General features: G+C 49.3%; 1 protein-coding gene across 1 annotated transcript in view; it reads left to right on the forward strand.

The window, feature by feature from the left end:
- Window positions 1-20,286, forward strand: part of TNFRSF8 (TNF receptor superfamily member 8) — a 61,789-nt gene that overhangs the window by 9,995 nt on the left and 31,508 nt on the right. The window contains 3 exon segments of the mRNA XM_032863441.1: window positions 2,730-2,817; window positions 10,682-10,798; window positions 18,808-18,960. Of these exon segments, the coding sequence (XP_032719332.1) occupies window positions 2,730-2,817; window positions 10,682-10,798; window positions 18,808-18,960 (358 nt within the window).

Here is a 20,286-nt window from a genome sequence, read left to right on the forward strand (position 1 = left end):
TAAAGGATAATATAATCAAGACTACACCTCCATCTTCCAGCCACACTGGCCTTCTCCTGCTCTCTGACATGATGGAAGTACTCATTCATTAGTGTTCACTGTTCCCTTGGCTGGAGAGAAGAGTAGAGAAGCCCCTCAGACCAGCCAGGCATCTCCCCTATGGGGGGAAGGTTAGGAGATGGCTTCTGTTTTCTCCCTAAACCAGAAAAGCCCGTTCATCTCATCCATCCTACAAGTGGCCACCTGGGCTCTGCCAGGCACCGCCTGCCCGGGAGGCTGCTGATATAGAGGTGGGACATAGCTCCCTCCTTCCCTCTCACCTCTCCCTCTCATCTCCCTTCCTGGAGCCTAGAAACCTGCTTTATGTTCCTCTTTCTTTCTTTCTTTCTTTCTTCCTTTCTTTCATTTTATTTATTTGAGAGGGAGAGAGAGAGCATGAGCCAGGAGCCCTATGCAGGACTTGATCTCAGCATCCCAGGATTGTGACCTGAGCTATAGGCAGACACTTAACTGACTGAGCCACCCAGGTACCCCGTGCTTCCCTTTCATTCCACCAGAAGGACAAAGTTCCTCCCCCAGGATGTCAGCAGAGATTTTCTTCTCTTAAGCTCCCTCTGACAAAGGGACTTAACTTTTAAAGAGCCCTGGAAGCCTATGCAGGAACTTGTTAAAATGTGTATTCCTGAAAAAAGTGAGTGTTGACCCCTACTTTACACCATGCGCCAAAATGAAACCTGACAAGGAAGGTTAAGGGATATCATTGAGCAGGTAATGTGGGAGAGCATCTGAATGACATTGGGCTCGCAAGTATTTTTTTATAAAGGACATTGACTATGAAAGAAAAGATGAATAAGTTGTCCCTCATTAAAATTAAGAACTTCCGTTCATCAAAAGGCTCACTGGGTGCCTGGGTGGCTCAGTTCATTAAGCGTCTGCCTTCCACTCAGGTCATGATCCCAGGGTCCCTGGATGAGTCCCATATTGGGCTCCATGCTCAGTGGGGTGTCTGCTTCTCCTCCTTCTGCCCCTCCCCCTTCTCTTTCTCTCTCTCTCTCTCACTTGCTCTCTCTTAAATAAATATATAATCTTAAAAAATAAACTAATTAAAAAAAAAGTCTCCCTTAAGAGTGGCACCTGGGGTGGCTCAGTCAGTTGAGCATCTGACTCTTGGTTTCATCTGAGGTCATGATCTCAGGGTCTTAGGATCAAGCCCTGCATCAGGCTCGATGCTCTGTGTGGAGTCTGCTTGGGATTTTCTCCTTTTCCCTCTCCCTCTACCCCTCCCTGGACTGACATGCTCTTTCTCTCTCTCTTTCTGAAACAAAATAAATAAAATCTTAAAAAAGGGGAGGATCCCTTAAGAAAGTGAAAAGGCAAGCCACAGAAGGGGAGAAGATATTTACCATTCATTTGTTTACCAAAGGGTTTGTATCCAGAATATATAAAGAGTTCTCACACAACAATAAGAAAAGTCAGACAATCCAATTAAAAAAAAAATAAGAAGACCTGAATGAGTATCTTATAAAAGACAATATCCAGAAGGCTAACAAACATGTGAAAAGATACCCAACATCGTTATGCCCCTGAGAAATGCAACATAAAGGATACAATGTAAGGCCGTTGCACACTCAGCACCATGGCTAAAATTTTTAAAACTGACTCTACCAAATGTTGACAAGGATGGGGAACGATTGGAACACTTACACACTGCAGTGAAGAGTCAGTTTAGAAAACGATGGGGATTCTATCAGCGCTGAGCATACCACACTTTATGACCAAGCAATTCCCGCCCCCACCCCCGGGGTGGAGTCCAGTAGAAGTGTGTACATTTGTGCACCAAAATATATGTATAGGGCTGTTCCTAGTGGCATTATTCATAATGATCAGGAGTGGAAATACTAAGGTCCATCAAGAGTAGACTAGATAAATCAATTGTGCCTATTCATTCGCGGGACTCAGCACTACGCAGCAGTGAACTTGAACGAACGACTGCCATTTGCAGCAAAGCGGGTGATTCTCACAATGTAATGTTGAGTTAAAGAAGCCAGTTGCAAGAGAACAGAGATCATTCTACCCACCCAAAAGCTGAACAAGACCAGTCTATGGTGAAGAAGTTGGGTTAGCGGGTGCCTTTTGCATGTAGTTCATGGAAAAGGGCACGAGGGAGGGTGCCAGGTGCCGGCAATGTCCTGGTTCTTGATCTTGGTGCCAGCTGTGAGACATGGTCACACTGGAAAAATTCAGTGGGTATGTCCCTGAGATGTGTGCACTTTCCTATAGAGCATGATAGACCACAACAAACAGATTTGCTATATTGCTCGGTCCATGCCACAGGCCAGGTAGGAGGCAACTGAATTAACTAATCCAGGGGAGAGAGGATGGGGACCGGGACCAGGTGGAGGAGGTTGGGGTGGGGAGAACATTGGTCCAAAGAAGCCAAGAGAGTTTGCTGATGGGTTGGATGTGAGCATGAGAGGAGAGGGCAGAGCCCAGGTTTTGGGCTGAGTTCTGGAAGGCTAGAGTTGCCATCACACTCCCCCCTCCCAAGGGAGCGGGTCGGAGGCAGGTGTGAGATCAGCTGTTCCTGTCCTGATTCTCTTCTAAAACTTGAGGCTCTGTCTCAGACCCGGTGCTGACAGTGAGTGGAGACCCAGCCTCCTGGGATCCGAAGGGCAGGAGGGATGTGTGTCTGGGACCAGCCTGGTCTCACCAATGTATCCCGTCCTCAGGATGGAGTTCGGAGGAATGCCTGCAAGGAAGGCCCCAACCACTCCTACGACCAGACTACTGGGAGGTGCTGTTACCGCTGCCCCGAGGGTGAGTGGGGGTGCTGGGGAGGGACCGGGGGGGGCGGATTTTTGTCCTCAAGGTATAAAACTCCGGGGTGATTGGTGAATGGGCAAGATGAAAGACCAAGTTGTCATTGTCACACTGGGTCTAGATTTCTGAAGCTTTTGCTCTTAGCTCCTGGCTGACCCCTTATGAACCCTTACCATACGCACGCCGGTCTGGGAACCTCAGAAGCATTGCACGAGCTCCTCAGTATCCTTTATTAATCTCATTTTGTAGATGAGGCTGTCGTGGGTGCTGTAAGCTTAGGTAGCTGGCCCAAGGTCACAGAGCTGGGAAATGGGGGGGCTGGCGGGGGGGGTGTGAGGAGCCCAGGGTTCTGTGACCCTGGAACCTGGGCTCTCGACACCCCCAGACTGCCCCTCATTTCTGAGTCTGGAAGCCCTTTGCGGTCTTCATCTTTTCCAGCCCAGAATGCGCATTTATCTCTGGGCCAGCGGAACCCTAAATCTCTCTGGAGCCAGGCTCCCTGCTCGGCGCCCATTCCTGGGAGGCTCACCCCGCGCCAGCACCATGACTGGCTCTGAGTAGATTATCAGCTTGCCCACGCTCACCGGGCTGGGGCGGCTCTGGCCCGAAGAGGCGAGCGGCCAGAACGGGGTGGTGAGCCAGTGTCATCCTTGTGGTTGTTACCAAAATTCCCAAGGCACTTCCAGTGGCCTTGGCTGGGTGGGACACAAGCTAGAGCTGAACTATGGTCTCCGATCTCGGGTGCAGACTTGAGTGGGAAAGACGCTAATTCTGGCTGTGGAGGGCGTGAGGACTGCCTCGTGCTTGGAGGACAGGAGGCCACTGGAAGTAGGGGGTGACTTTCGGGATAGGTAGGAGCTCACCTACCCATCCTCTCAGCCTGCCAGCTTTGCTGTCTGGAGGGTGGCTCCCGGCCATGGTGCACAAAATCATCCAGGGTAAGTGGCCTGAGCCAGACGGGAACCCAAGTCTGTCCCTAGACCTACAGCCTTTCTGCTCCACCGCAAGGGTGGACCGAGCCCAAGCTCAGCGCCCCCCGCCCCGCAAGGACCCAGAACAACATTTTAGAAAAGAATTGGATATTTTCTATTTCCAAAAATGTTTCAAAGTTGTCATGGTAGGGAAAAGAGTAGAACTTTATTGGATTTTCTCACCTTTATTTTATGGGTTTGTGTGGGTTTTGAGGTACATATGAGGTGGGGGCCTGTGTTTCCCTTAGTGCCTGGGACTCCTGTGCCTGACTGGCCAGCCCCCCACCAACTCCCCATAAGCCTGCCCATCCCCCGCCTAACCCTTCACCCACTCTCTTACCTGCCCACCCCTCCCCCGTCCTATGTCCTTCACCCCCTCCCCATTCCTTCTGCCACCCGTCCCCTACTCATGCCCCCATCTAGCTCAGGCTGCTCTTGCTGCCATAACAAAACACCACAGATGGGGAGTGGGGGTGGGGTGTGGGGGTGGGGCACGTTCACAATGGACATTTGTTTCCAGACCTTCTGGAAGCCAGAAAGTCCAAGATCAAGTTTCCAGCAGGGCTTCTGGTGTAAAGTCTCCTCTTCTTGGCTTGCAGACAGCTCCCTTGTCATGGCTGAAGGAGAAAGAGAGAAAGAGAGAGCAAGAAAAGAGATACATTTTCCTTTTTCTCTTGTAAGGACCACCAATCCTGTCAGATCAGAGCTCCACTCTCATGAGCGCATTTGTCCTTAATTACCTCCTGAAGACCCTGTCTCCAAATAAAGTCACACTGGGGGTTAGGGCTTCAGCATGTGGATTGGAGGGGGGCACAGTTGGGCCACAGCACCATCCCCCTCCCATGCGGCGCCATCCACCCACCCACTCCTCCCTTCCCACTTCCGTGTGCTCTTCTGCCCACCATCCAACAACCGTTTATTGCTTCAACTAATCATGAGGTCACTTGTCACCTTTTCCACCCTTTTCCCCTTTGCCTTTCTTCTGTGCTTCAAGTCTCTAGGCCTTTGACATACCTGTCTGCCCTGGGATGCCCTCTCCCACCGCCGCCACCTCCTGCAGTCCCGGTACTGCCTCCTCCAGGAAGCCTTCCCTCACCAGCCCAGTGCTGTGTGGCGGGAGGCACGCTGCTTCTCCCCAGGACAACAGCAGTCAGGACAACTGCAGCACAGGGCTCTGTGACTTTCCACGGGACCCATAATTCCAGCTGCAGGAAGAAAGACAGACACTTTCTTCCCACTCTCTCCAGCTTCCTTCACCCCTGCCTGGCACAGTCCCCACAGGGTGTAGTGGGCAGAGACAGAGTGACATCTGTGTCCCCCAGCGCCCTCCACTTCAATGCTGTGACTTGGGAAGAGAGGGCTGCCGTCCCCCCACGTTCTCTCTCTGTGGCCCAGTGACCGGGGGCGGCTGAGCGCCTCTTGCTGGTGTGGTGGGCGGGGCATTTTGCTGGAGTTTTATTGACCTGGTGCTTCCGGCAAGCAAGAGGAAAAGAGAAAAACCCACAAAAACCCCTTCCTCGGTCTCTGGGGGAAATTTCTGACATTTTGCCCGCCCTGTGCAATCAGGCTCAGCTGAGCTGTGTGGCAGTGTTGGCCGGAGGTGGGTTGCTGGAGGAAGGAAACTGAGAGACCTTTGAGACTGAGAAGTTTTGATGTCAATGAGTCTCTCCTCTCACCCAGCCTCTGATGCCCTTTGTAGCATCCTTGACAACTGCTCCCCAGTCCTCTGCTTACACACCCCCAGTGATGGGGAGCTCACTCACTGTTTCATAACAAGGACAACAATTATTGCCGATGGAGCATGCTTTGTGCTGGCCACAATGCCAGCCCTTCACCTGCATTAGCTTACTGGATCCTGAAACGAAACCCAGAGAGGAAACTTGGACTTGGTTCAGAGATTTTCCCACGGTCATATGCTAGTAAGTAGCCTGCAGGGGCCTTATCGGAGCCCCTACTGGCTATCTCAGAAAGTTTGAGTGTGGCTAACTCAGAAACCTGAGCTCTTTCCCCTTAGCTGGTGCTGACCCCCAAGACAGAGCATGTCAGTGAGGAGCCCCTGTGGGGGCTACAAACCCCCTCCTATTCTGCCCCTTCCTTCCTGGATCACCTTCTCCTTAGTGCCCAGAGTAGGAGGAGGGGATCCTGCAGATGTGTGAAGCCTGCCTCTTGTGGGCGTGGGGGGACATCGTGAAGCCAGGTCCCACGTTATACAGAGAGCATGGCTTGCTTGGGGCTGTGTGAGTGTACCCCATCATGTCCCAGGAGCAGAGGGGATTCTCCAAGGGCTGTGAGCAGGAAGGAGGAGGAGGAAGTCTCCTTGGCCTTCCGGCCCTTGGTCAAGCTTGGAAGGCCCACAGTTCCCTTTCCAGTCTGTTCTCCCTCGTTCACCAAGAGGGACACATGACCAACATCTTCCAGTTCCAATTCCAAAGCCCAAGAAGAAAGCATCCAACGGTACAGATGTCCACCTCTGCTCTGGTTCCCCCTGGCCCGGGGCCACTGCTTGAGGGAGAGGACAATTCTCCAAGAAGGGCAGCCTGTGGGCTAGGAAGCCCTTCCAAAATGTGTCTATTGCCCCAGGCTGTTAGAATTTGGGGTGGTGCTGCTTGCAGCCATGGGAACACACTCCCAGGGCACGTGACCTGACTGAGGGGTCTTCCTTGAGGAAAAGGATTCCTGGGAATGAGCAGGAGTTGGCCGGGCCAAGGTGGGGAGGGGGCGTGCTCAGAGCAGAGGCACAGAATACACAAAGGCCTCGAGGGGAGCAGGATGGACTGCTGGAGAATTGGGAGGGTTCTATTTGGCAGAAGGCCGAGCCCAGGGTATGTAGGGGGAGCAGAGGAGGGGCTGGCTGCCAGACGAAGTGCAGAGCAGTTCTCAGTGTGAGAGTTTCTTTGGCCAAAGCAGCTGGGGGCCTGGTTGCCTGATGCTGCGCCAGAGGTGAGAGGGGGTGCGGGAATGTTAGCACAAACTTTGAGAACATCTGGAGTCAGCAAAGCGCCCTGAGATGGAGGGGGAGTGGCTGGAGACAGATCACGACAGAGGGACCCATTCTAGCACAGCTTCTACAGGCCCTGAGCCTTTTTCCGCCGTTTTTGTTTCTGATTTTGAAAGTGATTCAGTGCAGAAAATCTGTGTGGAAAATGGGCAAAGAAGAAAATAGAAATGAATCAGGGCTCATAATTCTTTGGCTCCGTCTGCTCCAGCCCCCATGGACTTTCTGTTCTTGGCATGTCCTGTTCTGTGCCCAGGGCCTTTGCACAGGTGGTTCCTTCTGCCTGGAGTGATCTTCCCACACCCTCTGTGTAGCTGCCTCTTTCAGTCCTCGGGGACTCAGGAAGGCCTTCCTGATCCCTCTCTCTGGAGCTCTCCTGCCTCTTCCTCTGCCTTCTCTTCTGGTTCCTGCTTTATTTTCTTCCAAGTTTGTTCACACACTGGAAACTGACTTGCCAATTTCTTTCTGTACTTGCTTGCCTCTCCTCCTCTAGGCTCGAGGATAAGCTCTATGGGAGTAGGGATCTCACCTTCTCCACTTTCTAAGTTCAGTGCCTGGCACAGAGGTGATGGTCAATAAATGTTGAGTTGAGTGAAAATAGAATCCCACCAGGAAGTGTGTCACTTGAATCCTTGAATACATTTTCTGGAGCAGGGGGCATTTCTAGAGATCGCCCCAAACAGCCCCTGGCGCTGAGAGGTGATTTTAAAGGGATCTAGAGAGGGGTACTGGATGGGGTCAGAAGATAAGGAAAATTCCACCAGGGGATGGTGTTTCAGCCTGTGCTGGTTGGCTTCAGAGGGATCCCCAGTGGGTAGAAATGGAGATGGATAGATTCGTCAGCCTGGGCGAAGAACATTTGTATTCATTCCCTAGGGCTGCCATCAATAAAGTACCATGAACTGATAGATGGACACAACAGAAATGGGTTATCTCATGGTTCCAGAGGCTAGAAGTCCAAGATCAATGTGCTGGCCCGGACATGCTCCCTCTGAAGCCTCTGGGGAAGGTACTTGCCTGTCTCCCAGCTTCTGGTAGTTCCTTGGCTGGTGGCAGCATGAGTCCAGTCTTCATCTGGCTGTGTTCCCATGTGCTCATGTGTCTTGTATCCAGATTTCCCCCCTTTTTATCATCTTGGATTAGGGCCCACCCCCAATGACTGCATTTTAATTTAATTACCTCTGTATGGATCCTGTCTTCAAATAAGATCACATTCTGAGATACCAGGAGTTAGGGTTTCAGCGTGTCTCTTTCAGGGAACATAATTCAACCCATTACAACATTCCAGGACATAGGAGGGGTGCCAGAGAAAAGACCAAGGTACCCAGTGGTGGCTGCAGCTTAGAGCCCATGAAGGGAGCCATAAACAGTAATGCCAAAGCAGGAATCAGAGCCAGAGGGAGACCTGAGAATGAGAGGCTGGGTCCATATTGATTAGGTGGTCAGAGCATGTATCGATCAGATCTATGCACCAGGCCCTGTGAGAGGGGAATCACTGGGGGGCAGAAAGGCAAAGATTCAACCTTGAGGAGCTCACAGTCATGGGAGGAATTCAGATACTAAGACAATGTATCCCACAAATAAGTGTGATTACACATCTAGATTAGATTACAGCAGACTTAGGCATAGGGCAAGGTACGTGGATCTCTGACGGTTTATAACAGGGGTCTTGACCAAGTTGCTGACAGAGTGACACCCTGACAATGATGTAAAGGCTGAGCAAGGGTTTACCAGGGGAAAGGGGAGAGGCACATTTGTGGCAAAGGGCCAGCTTGTGCAAAGGCCCTGGGGGCAGAAGGGAGCATGACCCCTTTGGGGGACATGAGATTCCAGTGTGGCTTGAGATTAGACAGTAAGGGAGTTGTAGGTGGGCAGAACCTCCTTAACCACGGTAAGGACCTAGGGCTCTATCCGGGGAGCCACGAGATGGCTTTGAAAGTTTTAGGCAAGAGGTGATGGGGTCACATGTACCTCTCTGAAAGACCACTGGGGAGCTACAGAAATTTTCTGAGCTAGAGGATGCCAGCCATCAAGCTTGTATTTCTGAGAGGTTCTCACATATTTTTCTAAGCAGGGGCTTACCTTGAGGTCCAGGGACTCCCAAGTTGTCCATGGATAGATTTCAGGGGGGCCTAGACCTGAAAGAGTTCACTCCTTTTCATCAGCCTCTGATGCTTCCTTCCCTTGTGGATTAAGACAACAAAGCACAGTAACGGTCTTGTAGTGTCTGCAGCTTTCCCCGCAGTATAAGTCAGATATTCTCCTGATACCTTGCAGTGATACCAAGGTTGCCACGGATATCACCGAACATTATTCATGCTCATCGGTTACGTTGAAACAATGATATTCATTAGATTTTTATGTAATGAGTTTACAAAGAATCACAGATATCGCAATCACTTAAATTATTATTTTAAGATTTTATTTATTTGACACAGAGAGAGAAATCACAAGCAGGCAGAGAGGCAGGCAGAGGGGGGAGGTGGAAGCAGGCTCCCTGCTGAGCAGAGAGCCCGATGCGGGGCTCGATCCCAGGACCCTGAGATCATGACCTGAGCTGAAGGCAGAGGCTCACCCCACTGAGTCACCCAAGTGCCCCATCACTTAAATAATTTAATGCTTTGTTAACGGTGCTCTCACACAGCTAGGTTCCTGGGTCATCCCATGTACTGTACTTTATGCACTTTAGAAACACGATTCCCAGCGGGGTCCCCCGCTTCCCCAGAATGACTAGGTGGCACAAGGAATGTTGAGGACCTATGGTTCAGCCTAACTTACTTTCGTCCGAACAGAGTGAGGGTAGAGAAAGATCCGGCTTGAACACAGAGAAGACGGGGACGCCCTCAATCCAGGTTGGACGCTCTTAGGGGTCCATTTCTCTCCGTCCTGGACTCTGCTTGCGTCTAAATCACCTCCTTCTCAGGCAGGCTGTGGCCACGCCGCACCTGCCACGACCCGGCAGCTGGGGACTTCAACTGCCCTTTGCCCCAGGAATCCAACCATAAAGAGAAGCGGTCTTCACGGGTAGCTTTTGCGAAACTCTCAGAGATGAGGCTCTTTGGCGGACATAGCTCACGTGTCTCTGAAGCAGAGTGGTGAGGAAGATGTATACTGATTGGCTTGTCTGGGTCATGTGCCCACCCCGAAGGACGAGGTATTCTGATTGGCCTATTTGGGGTCATGTGCCCACCCCGAAGGATGAGGTATTCTGATTGGCTTCTCTGGCTCACGTGCCCATACGGGCTCAAGCTGTGGGTGGTAGGCATCCCGGCTAGGACTGTCCCTGGACCCAGAGCTGGGTGGGCAGGCGAAGGCGCTCTACGGTTTTGCCGCAGGGAGTCGGTGTCGACGCCGTGCACCTCCCGTCCGTGTGTAATGGGACTCGGGGGCTGCTGGCTGATCTGCGCGCATCTCAGTCAGGCTGGCTGAGGCTCCGCAGGGTCTAGGGACTCCGGGCTCCCCGGTTCCTGCAGGGAAGCAGGGCTCCTGCCCGAATGACCGGCGCCGGTGCCCTCTGGAGCTTGCTGTGCGCCAAGCACACCTGCTTATTTTCACCATCTTTCACCTTTACCCCGCTCAACAGCCCGAACGGGGGATCCTGCTAATCTCATGGTGCCCATGAGTCACTGGAACTGGCCCAAGCCACGCAGTGGGAACCCCCGGGCCCAGCTTTTCCACCCAAGCCGGGCTGCTTCGCCCGCCTGCTCGCTGAGCTTAGGCGAGGTCTGCCCTCTGCCCCGCAATGCGTCCACGTAGAACCCGAGAGCTGGACGACCATGTTTGGTGGGTTGAAGGGTGGAGCTGGGAAGGGCTTCAGGGACGAGAGCTAAAGTCTGGGGAGGTGAGGTCTTCGCCAAGGCGGCTCGGCCTGGAGCTTCTCTGCTTCCTTCCCCAGGGCACACCTCGCAGCAGCCATGCGCACAGGGGTCATCCGACTGCAGGAAGCAGTGCGCTCCCGACTACTACCTGGACAGGGACGGCCGCTGCAAGGCCTGCGTGACCTGTTCTGGAGGTAAGGGCCCTGTTCTCCCCCGCAGGGGCAGCTTCCGGGGAGGGGGAGCCCTCTGGGCTGTAGGCAGAGAAGGTGGGGAGCAACCACATTTGGTGCCTGGCTGGACTCTGAGTTGGCCCCCTGGTGCCTCAGTTTACCCTTCTGTATTTGTGAATTGATATCAGCCATGATGTTTTGCATCCGTTTTTGTTTTTTGTTTTTTAAGATTTATTTATTTATTTGAGAGAGAGAGAGACAGTGAGAGAGCATGAGAGGGGAGGACAGAGGGAGAAGCAGACTCCCCATGGAGTTGGGAGTGGGATGTGGGACTGGTTCCCAGGATTCCAAGATCATGACCTGAGCTGAAGGCAGTCGCTTTACCAACTGAGCCACCCAGGCACCCTTGCATCCGTTTTTAGACGGACTACGACCTCTAGGAGATCCCCCCCCCCCCCGCTCTTTTTTTAATGTAATCTCTATGCATAGGTTGGGGCTCCAACCTATGACCCTGAGATGAAGAGTCTCATGTTCTACAGACTGAGCCAGCCAGGCCCCTGGGGGAAATTCTTTTTTTTTTTAATCTCTGCTTTACAGTGAAGAAACCCAGGTTTAGGGAGGTTAAGGGCCTTTCCAAAGTTAGAAAAGTCTGGTAAGGGGCAGATCAGGAGTTTGAGCTGTCTGACACCCAGAACTGTTATTCACCTGAGACCACAAGTGCTTCCAGGAGAAAGCTTCCCATAGCACTTTCATTGTTAATTTATTATGGTTGTGGTTTATGTGCTCTCTGGTGTTTTGTTTTGTGTGGGTTTTTTGTGGTGTGGGGTTGGGAAATTTGTGGAGATTTCTTGTACCCTAATAAATGTTCACATTTTATTTTACCTTATTTTATTTTTGTAAAGATTCTATTTATTTATTTGACAGATCACAAGTAGGCAGAGAGGCAGGCAGGGCGGGGGGAGGAAGCAGACTCCCCGCTGAGCAGAGAGCCCGATGTGGGGCTCGATCCCAGGACCCCCAAAATCATGACCTGAGCCGAAGGCAGAGGCTTAACCCACTGAGCCACCCAGGCACCCCAAATGTACATATTTTAAAAGCATGTTTAGTGTGTTTGGGAAAAAAATGGATGTTCTGTTGGTTAGGTACAAAATTCTCTATATACCTATTAGATCAGGCTTGTTAATTGTGTTGTTTAAATAAGATGTGTTCTTTTTTTTTTTAATATGTGTTCTTTTAAAATAATTTTTTAAGTTTATTCAAGATGGGGCACCTGGGTGGCTCAGTCAGTCAAGCAGCTGCCTTCAGCTCAGGTCATGATCCCAGGGTTCTGGGATCGAGCCCCACATCAGGTTCTCTGCTCAGCAGGGAGTCTGCTTCTCCCTCTCCCTCTGCCTGCCACTCTGCCTACTTGTGCGCTCTCTCTGTCAAATAAATAATTAAAATCTTTAAAAAAAAATAGTTTATTCAAGGAGTCTCCACACCCAGTGTGGGGCTTTAACTCATGACCTTGAGATCAAGAGTCACATGCTCTATCGACTGAGCCAGCTAGGTCCCCTGAAATAATATGCATTCCTTTTTTTTCTTCATTCTTATCTATTTTTGTCACCTTCTAAATGGTTGATGTCTGAGTTAAATGTATAAAATCCATCTCCCCTATGCTTGTTTTTCACCAGATTTTCATTGTGTTCTATTTATTTTTGCTCTCTATATGTCAAAGCTATGTTATTAGGTACAATGTTCATGAATACTGTGCTTTCTTGGTGGGTTGGACCTTTCATCAGCATGAAATATACCTCTTTGGTCCTTACAATGTATTTGCCTTAATTCCGTTTTTGTTTGATATCAATATTGCCATTCTTCTTTGTCTACGCTAGTATTTCTCTGGCATATCTTTACGTTTAAAATTAATGACTGCATTGTATTAAATGAAAGTTATAGGCATTCATTATAAAACTTTCAAGCAGTATGGAAGCGTGAGGAAGAAATCCAGCTCTGCCCTTTCTCCTTCCCCTTCGTTGGGTGTCTGACTGACACTTCTCTGTATCTCTATATAGAGGGAAGAAGGATGGGAAGGTTTGCAGCCAGACAGCCTATACATACATAGAGAAAAGGGATTTTTTAAAAAAGATTTTATTTATTTATTTATTTGAGAGAGAGAGAGAGAGAGAGAGTACACACATACAACATACATACATACATACGTGAGAGGTAGGGATGGGCAGAGGGGGAGGGAGTAGCAGACTCCCCACTGAGAAGGGAGCTCAAGATGGGTCTCCATCCCAGGACCCAAGATCATGACTTATACTGAAGGCAGCCACTCAACTGACTGAGCCACCCAGGCACCCTGAGAAAAGGGATTTATAAAAGGATGGGCTCTTACTGTTTATGATGTTCAAGTGATTATATTTGATTTTATTCAAATGTATCAGAGGAGGAAGAGACTAAAGTGAAAAATAACAATCACAAGAGAACAGTTTCTAAAAATAAAACCCTCTAAAATTAAGAAGAAATTATGAAAATCAAGAAGCAGTTGGAAATCATTAAAGGAATAACTGTCTCTTGTGGTAAAATCATGTTCTGCTTATTTCAGTTTTTGGATAGGATAGAGTAGATTGGTTTCCTGTAATGAAAAATGAAGTAATTAGATTGCTGCTTCCTTGACCTCTTCCTGAATTTTATTACTGACTTACGTTTTTTTTTTTCCTTTTTACTTTGTTATTGCCTATGGTGTTTATATTCTTTAAAATAAGACTCAGTCCCTTGGCCTGTTAGTGTTACTTTGCTATTTAAGGTTATTCATCGTGCACTAGGAGTACATTGACGACAACTTCTCTGTTTCTGAATTTTTCATTTTGATTTATTGCTTGGTTGGTTGGATTTCACTGACCTGTGGATTTTTGAGGAAAGACTCATCTTTGCGCATCCTTCAGGGGATTCTTTCATATTTGAGAATGTTTCTTGCCTTTATGCCCGAATGACAACTTTGTATATGATTATTCCTGGAAATTTTCTTTAGAACTTTGTAGGCATTGGTGCGTTGTCTTCTTTGCTGAATATTGCTGTGGAGTGGTCTGCTATCTGTTTTCGTTTTTCCCCTTCGTAGGAGACCGCAAGCATAACACTATCCTTATCCTTAGGGCTCAAAAATTTACAAGAATATGCCTCGATATTAATTGTTTGGAAAGAATTCTTCCTAGTACCTGGAAGGCCTTCTCTCTGTCTCTCCCTTTTCAAGTTTTTAGCTATTTAAGTCATCTCTGTACCCAACATGGGGCTTGAACCCATGACCCCAAGACCAAGAGTCTCATGTTCCACTGACTGAGGCAGCCAGGTGTCCCTGGAATGTCTTTTTTATCTGCAGATTTAGTTCTTCTTCATTTCTGGGAAATTGGCTTGGATTTCTGTTTCTGTTAAATATGTATCTCAGTATCAGTTTTATGGTTGCCTCTTATCCTTAAGTTTGATTGTGTTTTCCTTTCTTCCCTGCCGTCGTCATCATCATCTTCTTCTTCTTTTATGATTTTACTTATTTATTAGAGAGAGAGAGACAGAGAGAGCGAGCATGAGCAGAGGAGAAGGGCAGAGGGAGAGGGGTAGAGGGAGAAGTAGAAACAGGCTCCCCTCTGATCAGGGAGCCCAAGGATGCTGGTGATGATGATGATGATGATGATGTGGGACTCTATACCAGGACCTCAAGGTCATGACCTGAGCTGAAGGCAGACATTTAACTGACTGAGCCACTCAGGCGCCCCTCTCCCTGTGTTCTTTCACCTTTTTAATCTTGCATTCACTGGTATTTTCTCACTGCTTTTTCCATGCCACGAACTCCGTCTTCTTTCTGATCTCTTCCGCTGCTTGCCTCCCAGGTGTCACCAGGACTCCCAGGGCACTTGTAATGTATTCATTGAATTTATTGGTGATGCTTTGCATCTCAGTTTGCTTACTTTAGCTCTCTAGTCTAACTTCTCATCTCGTGATTTTTTTTTAAAGATTTTATTTATTTATTTGAGATCACAAGTGGGCAGAGAGGGAGGCAGAGAGAGAGAGGGAAGCAGGCTCCCCCCTGAGCAGAGAGCCCGATGCGGGGCTCGATCGCAGGACCCTGAGATCATGATTTGAGCAGAAGGCAGAGGCTTAACCCACTGAGCCACTCAGGCGCCCCTCATCTCATGCTTTTTAAAAGATCCTCTTTTCTTTGAGCTTTTCCTTTGCTGAATTTATATTCTTTTTTTTTTTTTTAAGATTTTATTTATTTATTTGTCTGAGAGAGAGAGCACAAGCAAGGGGAGTGGCAGACAGAGAGGGAAGCAGGCTCCCTGTTGAGCAAGGAGCCTGTTGTGGGACTCAGTCCCAGGACCCTGGGATCATCACCTGAGCCGAAGGCAGATGCTTGACTGAGTGAACCACCCAGGCTGAATTTATATTCTTATTAATTTCTTCTTTTTTTTTTTAAATGAAGGTTGAGGTAGGTGTTTTGTTTTTTTTTTAAGATTTTGTTTATTTATTTGACACTCAGAGATCACAAGTAGGCAGAGAGGCAGGCAGAGAGAGAGGAGGAAGCAGGCTCACCGTCAAGCAGAGAGCGTGATGCGGGGCTCGATCCCAGGACCCTGGGATCATGACCTGAGCTGAAGGCAGGGGCTTTAACCCACTGAGCCACTCAGGCACCCCCTTATTAACTTCTTTACAGTGTGAAGCACTCTTGGGATTGCTTCTGTTTTGGTCTGGGTTCTTGGTCTTTCCAAAATGTATTTCTCTCTCTTTTAGATCTTTCTCTTTCTTTTCCGGTCTTCCATTCTCTCTCCCTTCCTTCTTTACTGCTACAGTGTGTTTTCAGTGTCCTCTTTTCTTTTTTTTTTTTTTTTTTCGCTTCAGCTTAGCAGGGGCAGCAGCTCATTGTGGTGTAACTTCTTTACACCTGCCCTACCTCCCTGGGTTCTGGTTTGTCTTTTCAGCTTAGACCTTCAGCTGGGGGCCGAGTGTTACTTTTCAAAAACACTGTAGTAAAATGTACATAACAGAAAATTTATCATTGTAACCATTTTTTAAAAAAGATTTTATTTATTCATGAGAGACAGAGAAGGAGAAGTGGGCTTCCCATGGAGCAGGGAGTCCAACATGGGACTCAATCCCAGGACCCCGGGATCATGACTTAACCAAATCATGACCTGAGCGGAAGCCAAGTCGGATGCTTAACCAACTGAGTCACCTAAGCGTCCGATCATTGTAACCATTTTAAGTGTACTGTGGAGTGGGGGGCATCAAGTGCATTCACATTTTTGGGGGCAACACTCTCACCATTTCCCAGCTCCAGCCCCTGTTCATTTGCCCCAACTGTAACTCTGTCCCCACTGAACACTAGCTCCCTAGCATGGTACCCCCAGCCTTTGGCAGGTACCGTTCTACTCACTGTCTCTGTAAATTTGACCACTCTAGGAAGTTCATATAAGTAGCATCCTAAAATATTTATCTTTTGTGACTGTCTTATTTCACTGAGCCTCGTGTCTTCAAGACATTGCAGCAGGTGTCAGGCTAATACACCATTGGATGGATTGACCACATTTTGTTCATCCATTCATGTTGGTGAAGACTTGGGATGCTTTTACCTTTCAGCTGTTGTGAATTTTGCTGTTGAATACGCACGTCGGCAAATAATCTGTTCAGGTCTCTGTTTTCAGTTCTTTTGGAGTATATTCTTAGCAGTGGAATTGTTGGATCGTGTGGTCATCCTGTTTAATTTTTGAAGGAATCCTGAGTGTTACTTTTGAAACTGATTTTAGGAACCCGAAGGCCTGGGTGGGAGGCAGAGTGCAGCCAGAGACGGGCTCCATCCTTGCTGGGGAGGGGATCTGCCTTCTCTTCCATCAGGGGCATATCTAGAGCTCCTGCTGCCCAAAAAGAAGTGTACCCCACTCCCAGGGCCTCTGTTCATTTCCCCTGGGCCTGCCTTCCTGAAAGTTCGCAAGTCCAGCACCTTTCCCACCTTTGCCGAGGCCTCTGTGGTTTTTTTCCTTGAATTTTCCAGGGATATCTACTGTTTGTCCTCAGTCTACCACTCCCTTAGATTTTCTAGAATTCTCAGGATTTTATTCTCTCCTCAGTACTGCTTCCGGGGTGCAGGCAAGAGTACTGCTCCGGGGCCACTACAGCGAGGAAGAGAGAGATGAGAAAGCCCCCCCACAGATGGTTTTAGGGGCCAGGCCTGGGAGAAGCGCCTACATTTTTGTTCACATCTCATTTGCTAGAATCTTGTCACGTGACCCAAATCCAACTCCAAGGGGGGCTGGGAAATGTAGTCTTTGCGTGAGCCCGCAGGAAATGAATTGGCGACTACAGCATTCTGTGCCCGAGGATCCCTTTTTATGGCTTCGATGTCCTTCCTTTCTTCCTTGAGCTCCAGGGGATTCTGTTGTATAGCTGCAAATTCCCGAGGATATTAATTATAGTGATTCCAATGGTTTGTTCTGTGGGTTTTTGTTTTTTGTTTTTTCTTTTATCTGCTCTTTCGAGAGTTAGTTCTTTTTGAGTTTGGAACTCTTTTTCTCTCCCACGGGTGACCCTTCTGCACACTGTATCTGGTCACTGGGATGCGGGCGTGTGTTGTTTAGTGGCTAATCTTCTGCAGGGTCCCTTCTTCCCACGTAGGACCAGCCCTGGGGCACTGTTGTGCTCACCTCACCCAAGAGTCTCCTGGGGGAGATGCTTGGCTTCTGGACCTGTGGCATAAGTGGATGAGAAGCGTGGGGAGACTGACCCAGCTGGGTGCTCCTGCTGTATTCCCCATCATCTTCCCTGGGGCCTGCCCCTGCCCTGTACCCACTCAGAGACTGGAGTGCCCTAGCCCAGAGCCTCTCCCAGAATAACCCTCTTGGGTATATTTTGGGCTACAGTTTTCCGTCTCCTTCTTCCATGCACTCCCACCTGCTTCCACGTTTAGGAAGTCTTCACCATTTCCGGTTGGCCAAGGATGCCCTGTGTTGGTTTCCACGGATGTTTGCATTTGCCGATTACTTATACCAGTGATTTCTTTTTTTCTCTTGAGATAAAATTCACCATTTTATTTATTTTAAAAAATTAAATTAAATTATTTGTTCTTGCATGTAAGCTCTATGCCCAACGTGGGGCTTGAACTCGCGACCCTGAGATCAAGAGTGGCGAAGCGTACCAACTCAGCCAGCCAGGCGCTCCTAAGATTTGCCATTTTAAATGTGCAGTACAGTGGTTCTGTTGTACTCACAATGCGCAGCCCACCACACTATCTGACTTCAGAAAATTTCCACCTCCCGCAAAAGAAGCCCCTGTCCTTCCCATTCTCCTCCTGTTCCACTCCCTTATAGTCGCTAGTCTACATTCTGTCTGTGTGGATTTGCCTATTTTGGGCATTTCAAAGTCATTAATAATACAGCTTTTAGTGACTGGCTTCTTTCACTTTGCCGTGTTTTCAAGGCTCATCCATGCTGTAACAGGGTCATTCCTTTTTATGGCTGAACAGTCGATTGGTGGACATTTGGGTTGTTTCTATTTTTTGGCAATTACGAGCAATACTGACATGAATGTTAGGTTTAGGACCCTCCTCCCAGACCCACGGCAACCACTGATCTTTTTAGTGTCTCCATGGTTTGGTCTTTTCCAGAATGCCACAGGGCTGGAATCACACAGCACGTAGGTTTTTCAGACTGACTTCTTTCACATAGTGATATGCATTGAAGGGTTCCTCCATGTCTTTTTATTTTTTATTTTTATTTTTTTGCCCATTTTAAAATGGGGCCACTAATTTCTTTTTAATACGATTATAATGACATCTGGGGATCTGGGTGGGGAAGTGGAGTCTGCCCCATTGGCCCTGCCTGGCTTCTTGCTCTTGTTGCAGGAACATTCTGGAAAGAAGGGCTCAGCGTGCCAGCTCCCTGCCCAAAGGGAGGCCACAGTGGCATCTTCTGTCTTGTGCCAAATGGGCATTGGCCATGAGGGTTCTCTGGCTCTCTTCCCCTGTCCTTCCTCTGTCCTCTGTGACTCTTCTTTGTGTCCCTTAGACGATCTCGTGGAGAAGATCCCATGCTCAGGGAATTCCTCCCGCGTCTGTGAGTGTCGGCCTGGCATGTTCTGTTACACATCAGCCACCAAATCCTGTGCCCGCTGTAGGCCGCACTCCGTCTGCCCACCAGGGGAGGTCATCAGGTTCCAGGGTAAGTATCCTCACCCTCAGCCTGGCACCAAGATCTGGGCCCAGCTGCACCCGCCCCAGATCTCCACATGACCTATGACCTCCCACTTCCTTCTTCCTGTTGGGCAGACTGCTGCCTCCTTTGGAGATCCTGTAGGGGCACCAGCTACTGCAGAGCCCCCTTCCCCACTTCCCTGCACTTTGTGTCCTGGGCTCAGTGAGACTCTGGTGGCCAAAAGCACAGGCCTGCTGGACTGAAGTCTTGGGTTGGTTTGAGGTTTGGGGCAGAAGTTCTCTGATGCCTGGTAAACAAGAAGCAAACTCTATCCTGGGAGTTCCCCAGAGGATTAGGGCTGGTTTTGCCAATTCACCATTGAGGCATTGGGAGTTAGAGCTACTGAGACACTTGGATTTCTTTTTCAATTTGTTGTGTGAGCTCAGGCAAATTCCTTACCCTCTCTGGGCTTCTAATTTTCTGACAGTACAAGGAGGCTCATGGCCAGAAAGGAGGTAAGGGGCACAAATGCTGTGTGGGTGGTACTGAGGACACCTTTCAGAAGGGAGGCTTGGGGAGTGGGTGGACCATAGCCCCAGGCTGGGGAGGCGGCAAGATGGAATCAGAGGGAGCCATGCCCACTGGGGAGAAAGGTGCCAGCACCACGCCCATGATACTCCCACTTCTAACCTGGTCCTTTCCACCCATCCTTACCACCTTCTCCCCCACCGTCCTTCCTTCCTTTCCTTCCCTCACACCCCACAGCCAGTCCCATAGCGTTTGTCCATCTAATTCTGTCTCCCATTCCCCACACCCGGTTCCTCCTGTCATTCCTTGCCCATGGCACACAGGCGGAGCCACCCTTGCAAAACCAAATCTGGTTCTCTCTGTCACACACACAAACACACACCTGTGAAAACAACACTTTAGTATCTTCTCATTACTCTAAGGGCAATGCCATGATCCTTTGGCAGAAGAGAACCGGTTTTTGGAGGGACTTCTTGTCTAAAGTCTGTGCTGTTTGGCATTTCTGGGCTGCTGGCTTATTTGGCTCCATGTCTGGGATAGACGAACAGAGAGAAAACCCAGGGAATTCACCACTGTGTCATTCCTTGGGTTCCAAGGCCTTCTCTCCGCTGTCCAGAGTCGTCTTTGTTTAGACACGTACCCATGGTGTTTAGCTGTCTTTAGTCAGAGGACTAGGGAAAAGGGCACCCACTGCATATTCCCACAGGCCGTCTTCAGGACACAGTCTGTACCCGGCCCTGCACCATGTCGTTGTCCTTCCTCCAGCCTCAGACTCAGCGTCAGCCTCCCTCTTTCCTTGGCTCAACTTGGTCTGCTCGCTTTCAA

Source organism: Lontra canadensis, unplaced genomic scaffold (assembly GCF_010015895.1).
Source record: "Lontra canadensis isolate GAN:19392208 unplaced genomic scaffold, GSC_riverotter_1.0 scaffold25, whole genome shotgun sequence".
Taxonomy (NCBI): Eukaryota; Metazoa; Chordata; class Mammalia; order Carnivora; family Mustelidae; genus Lontra; species Lontra canadensis.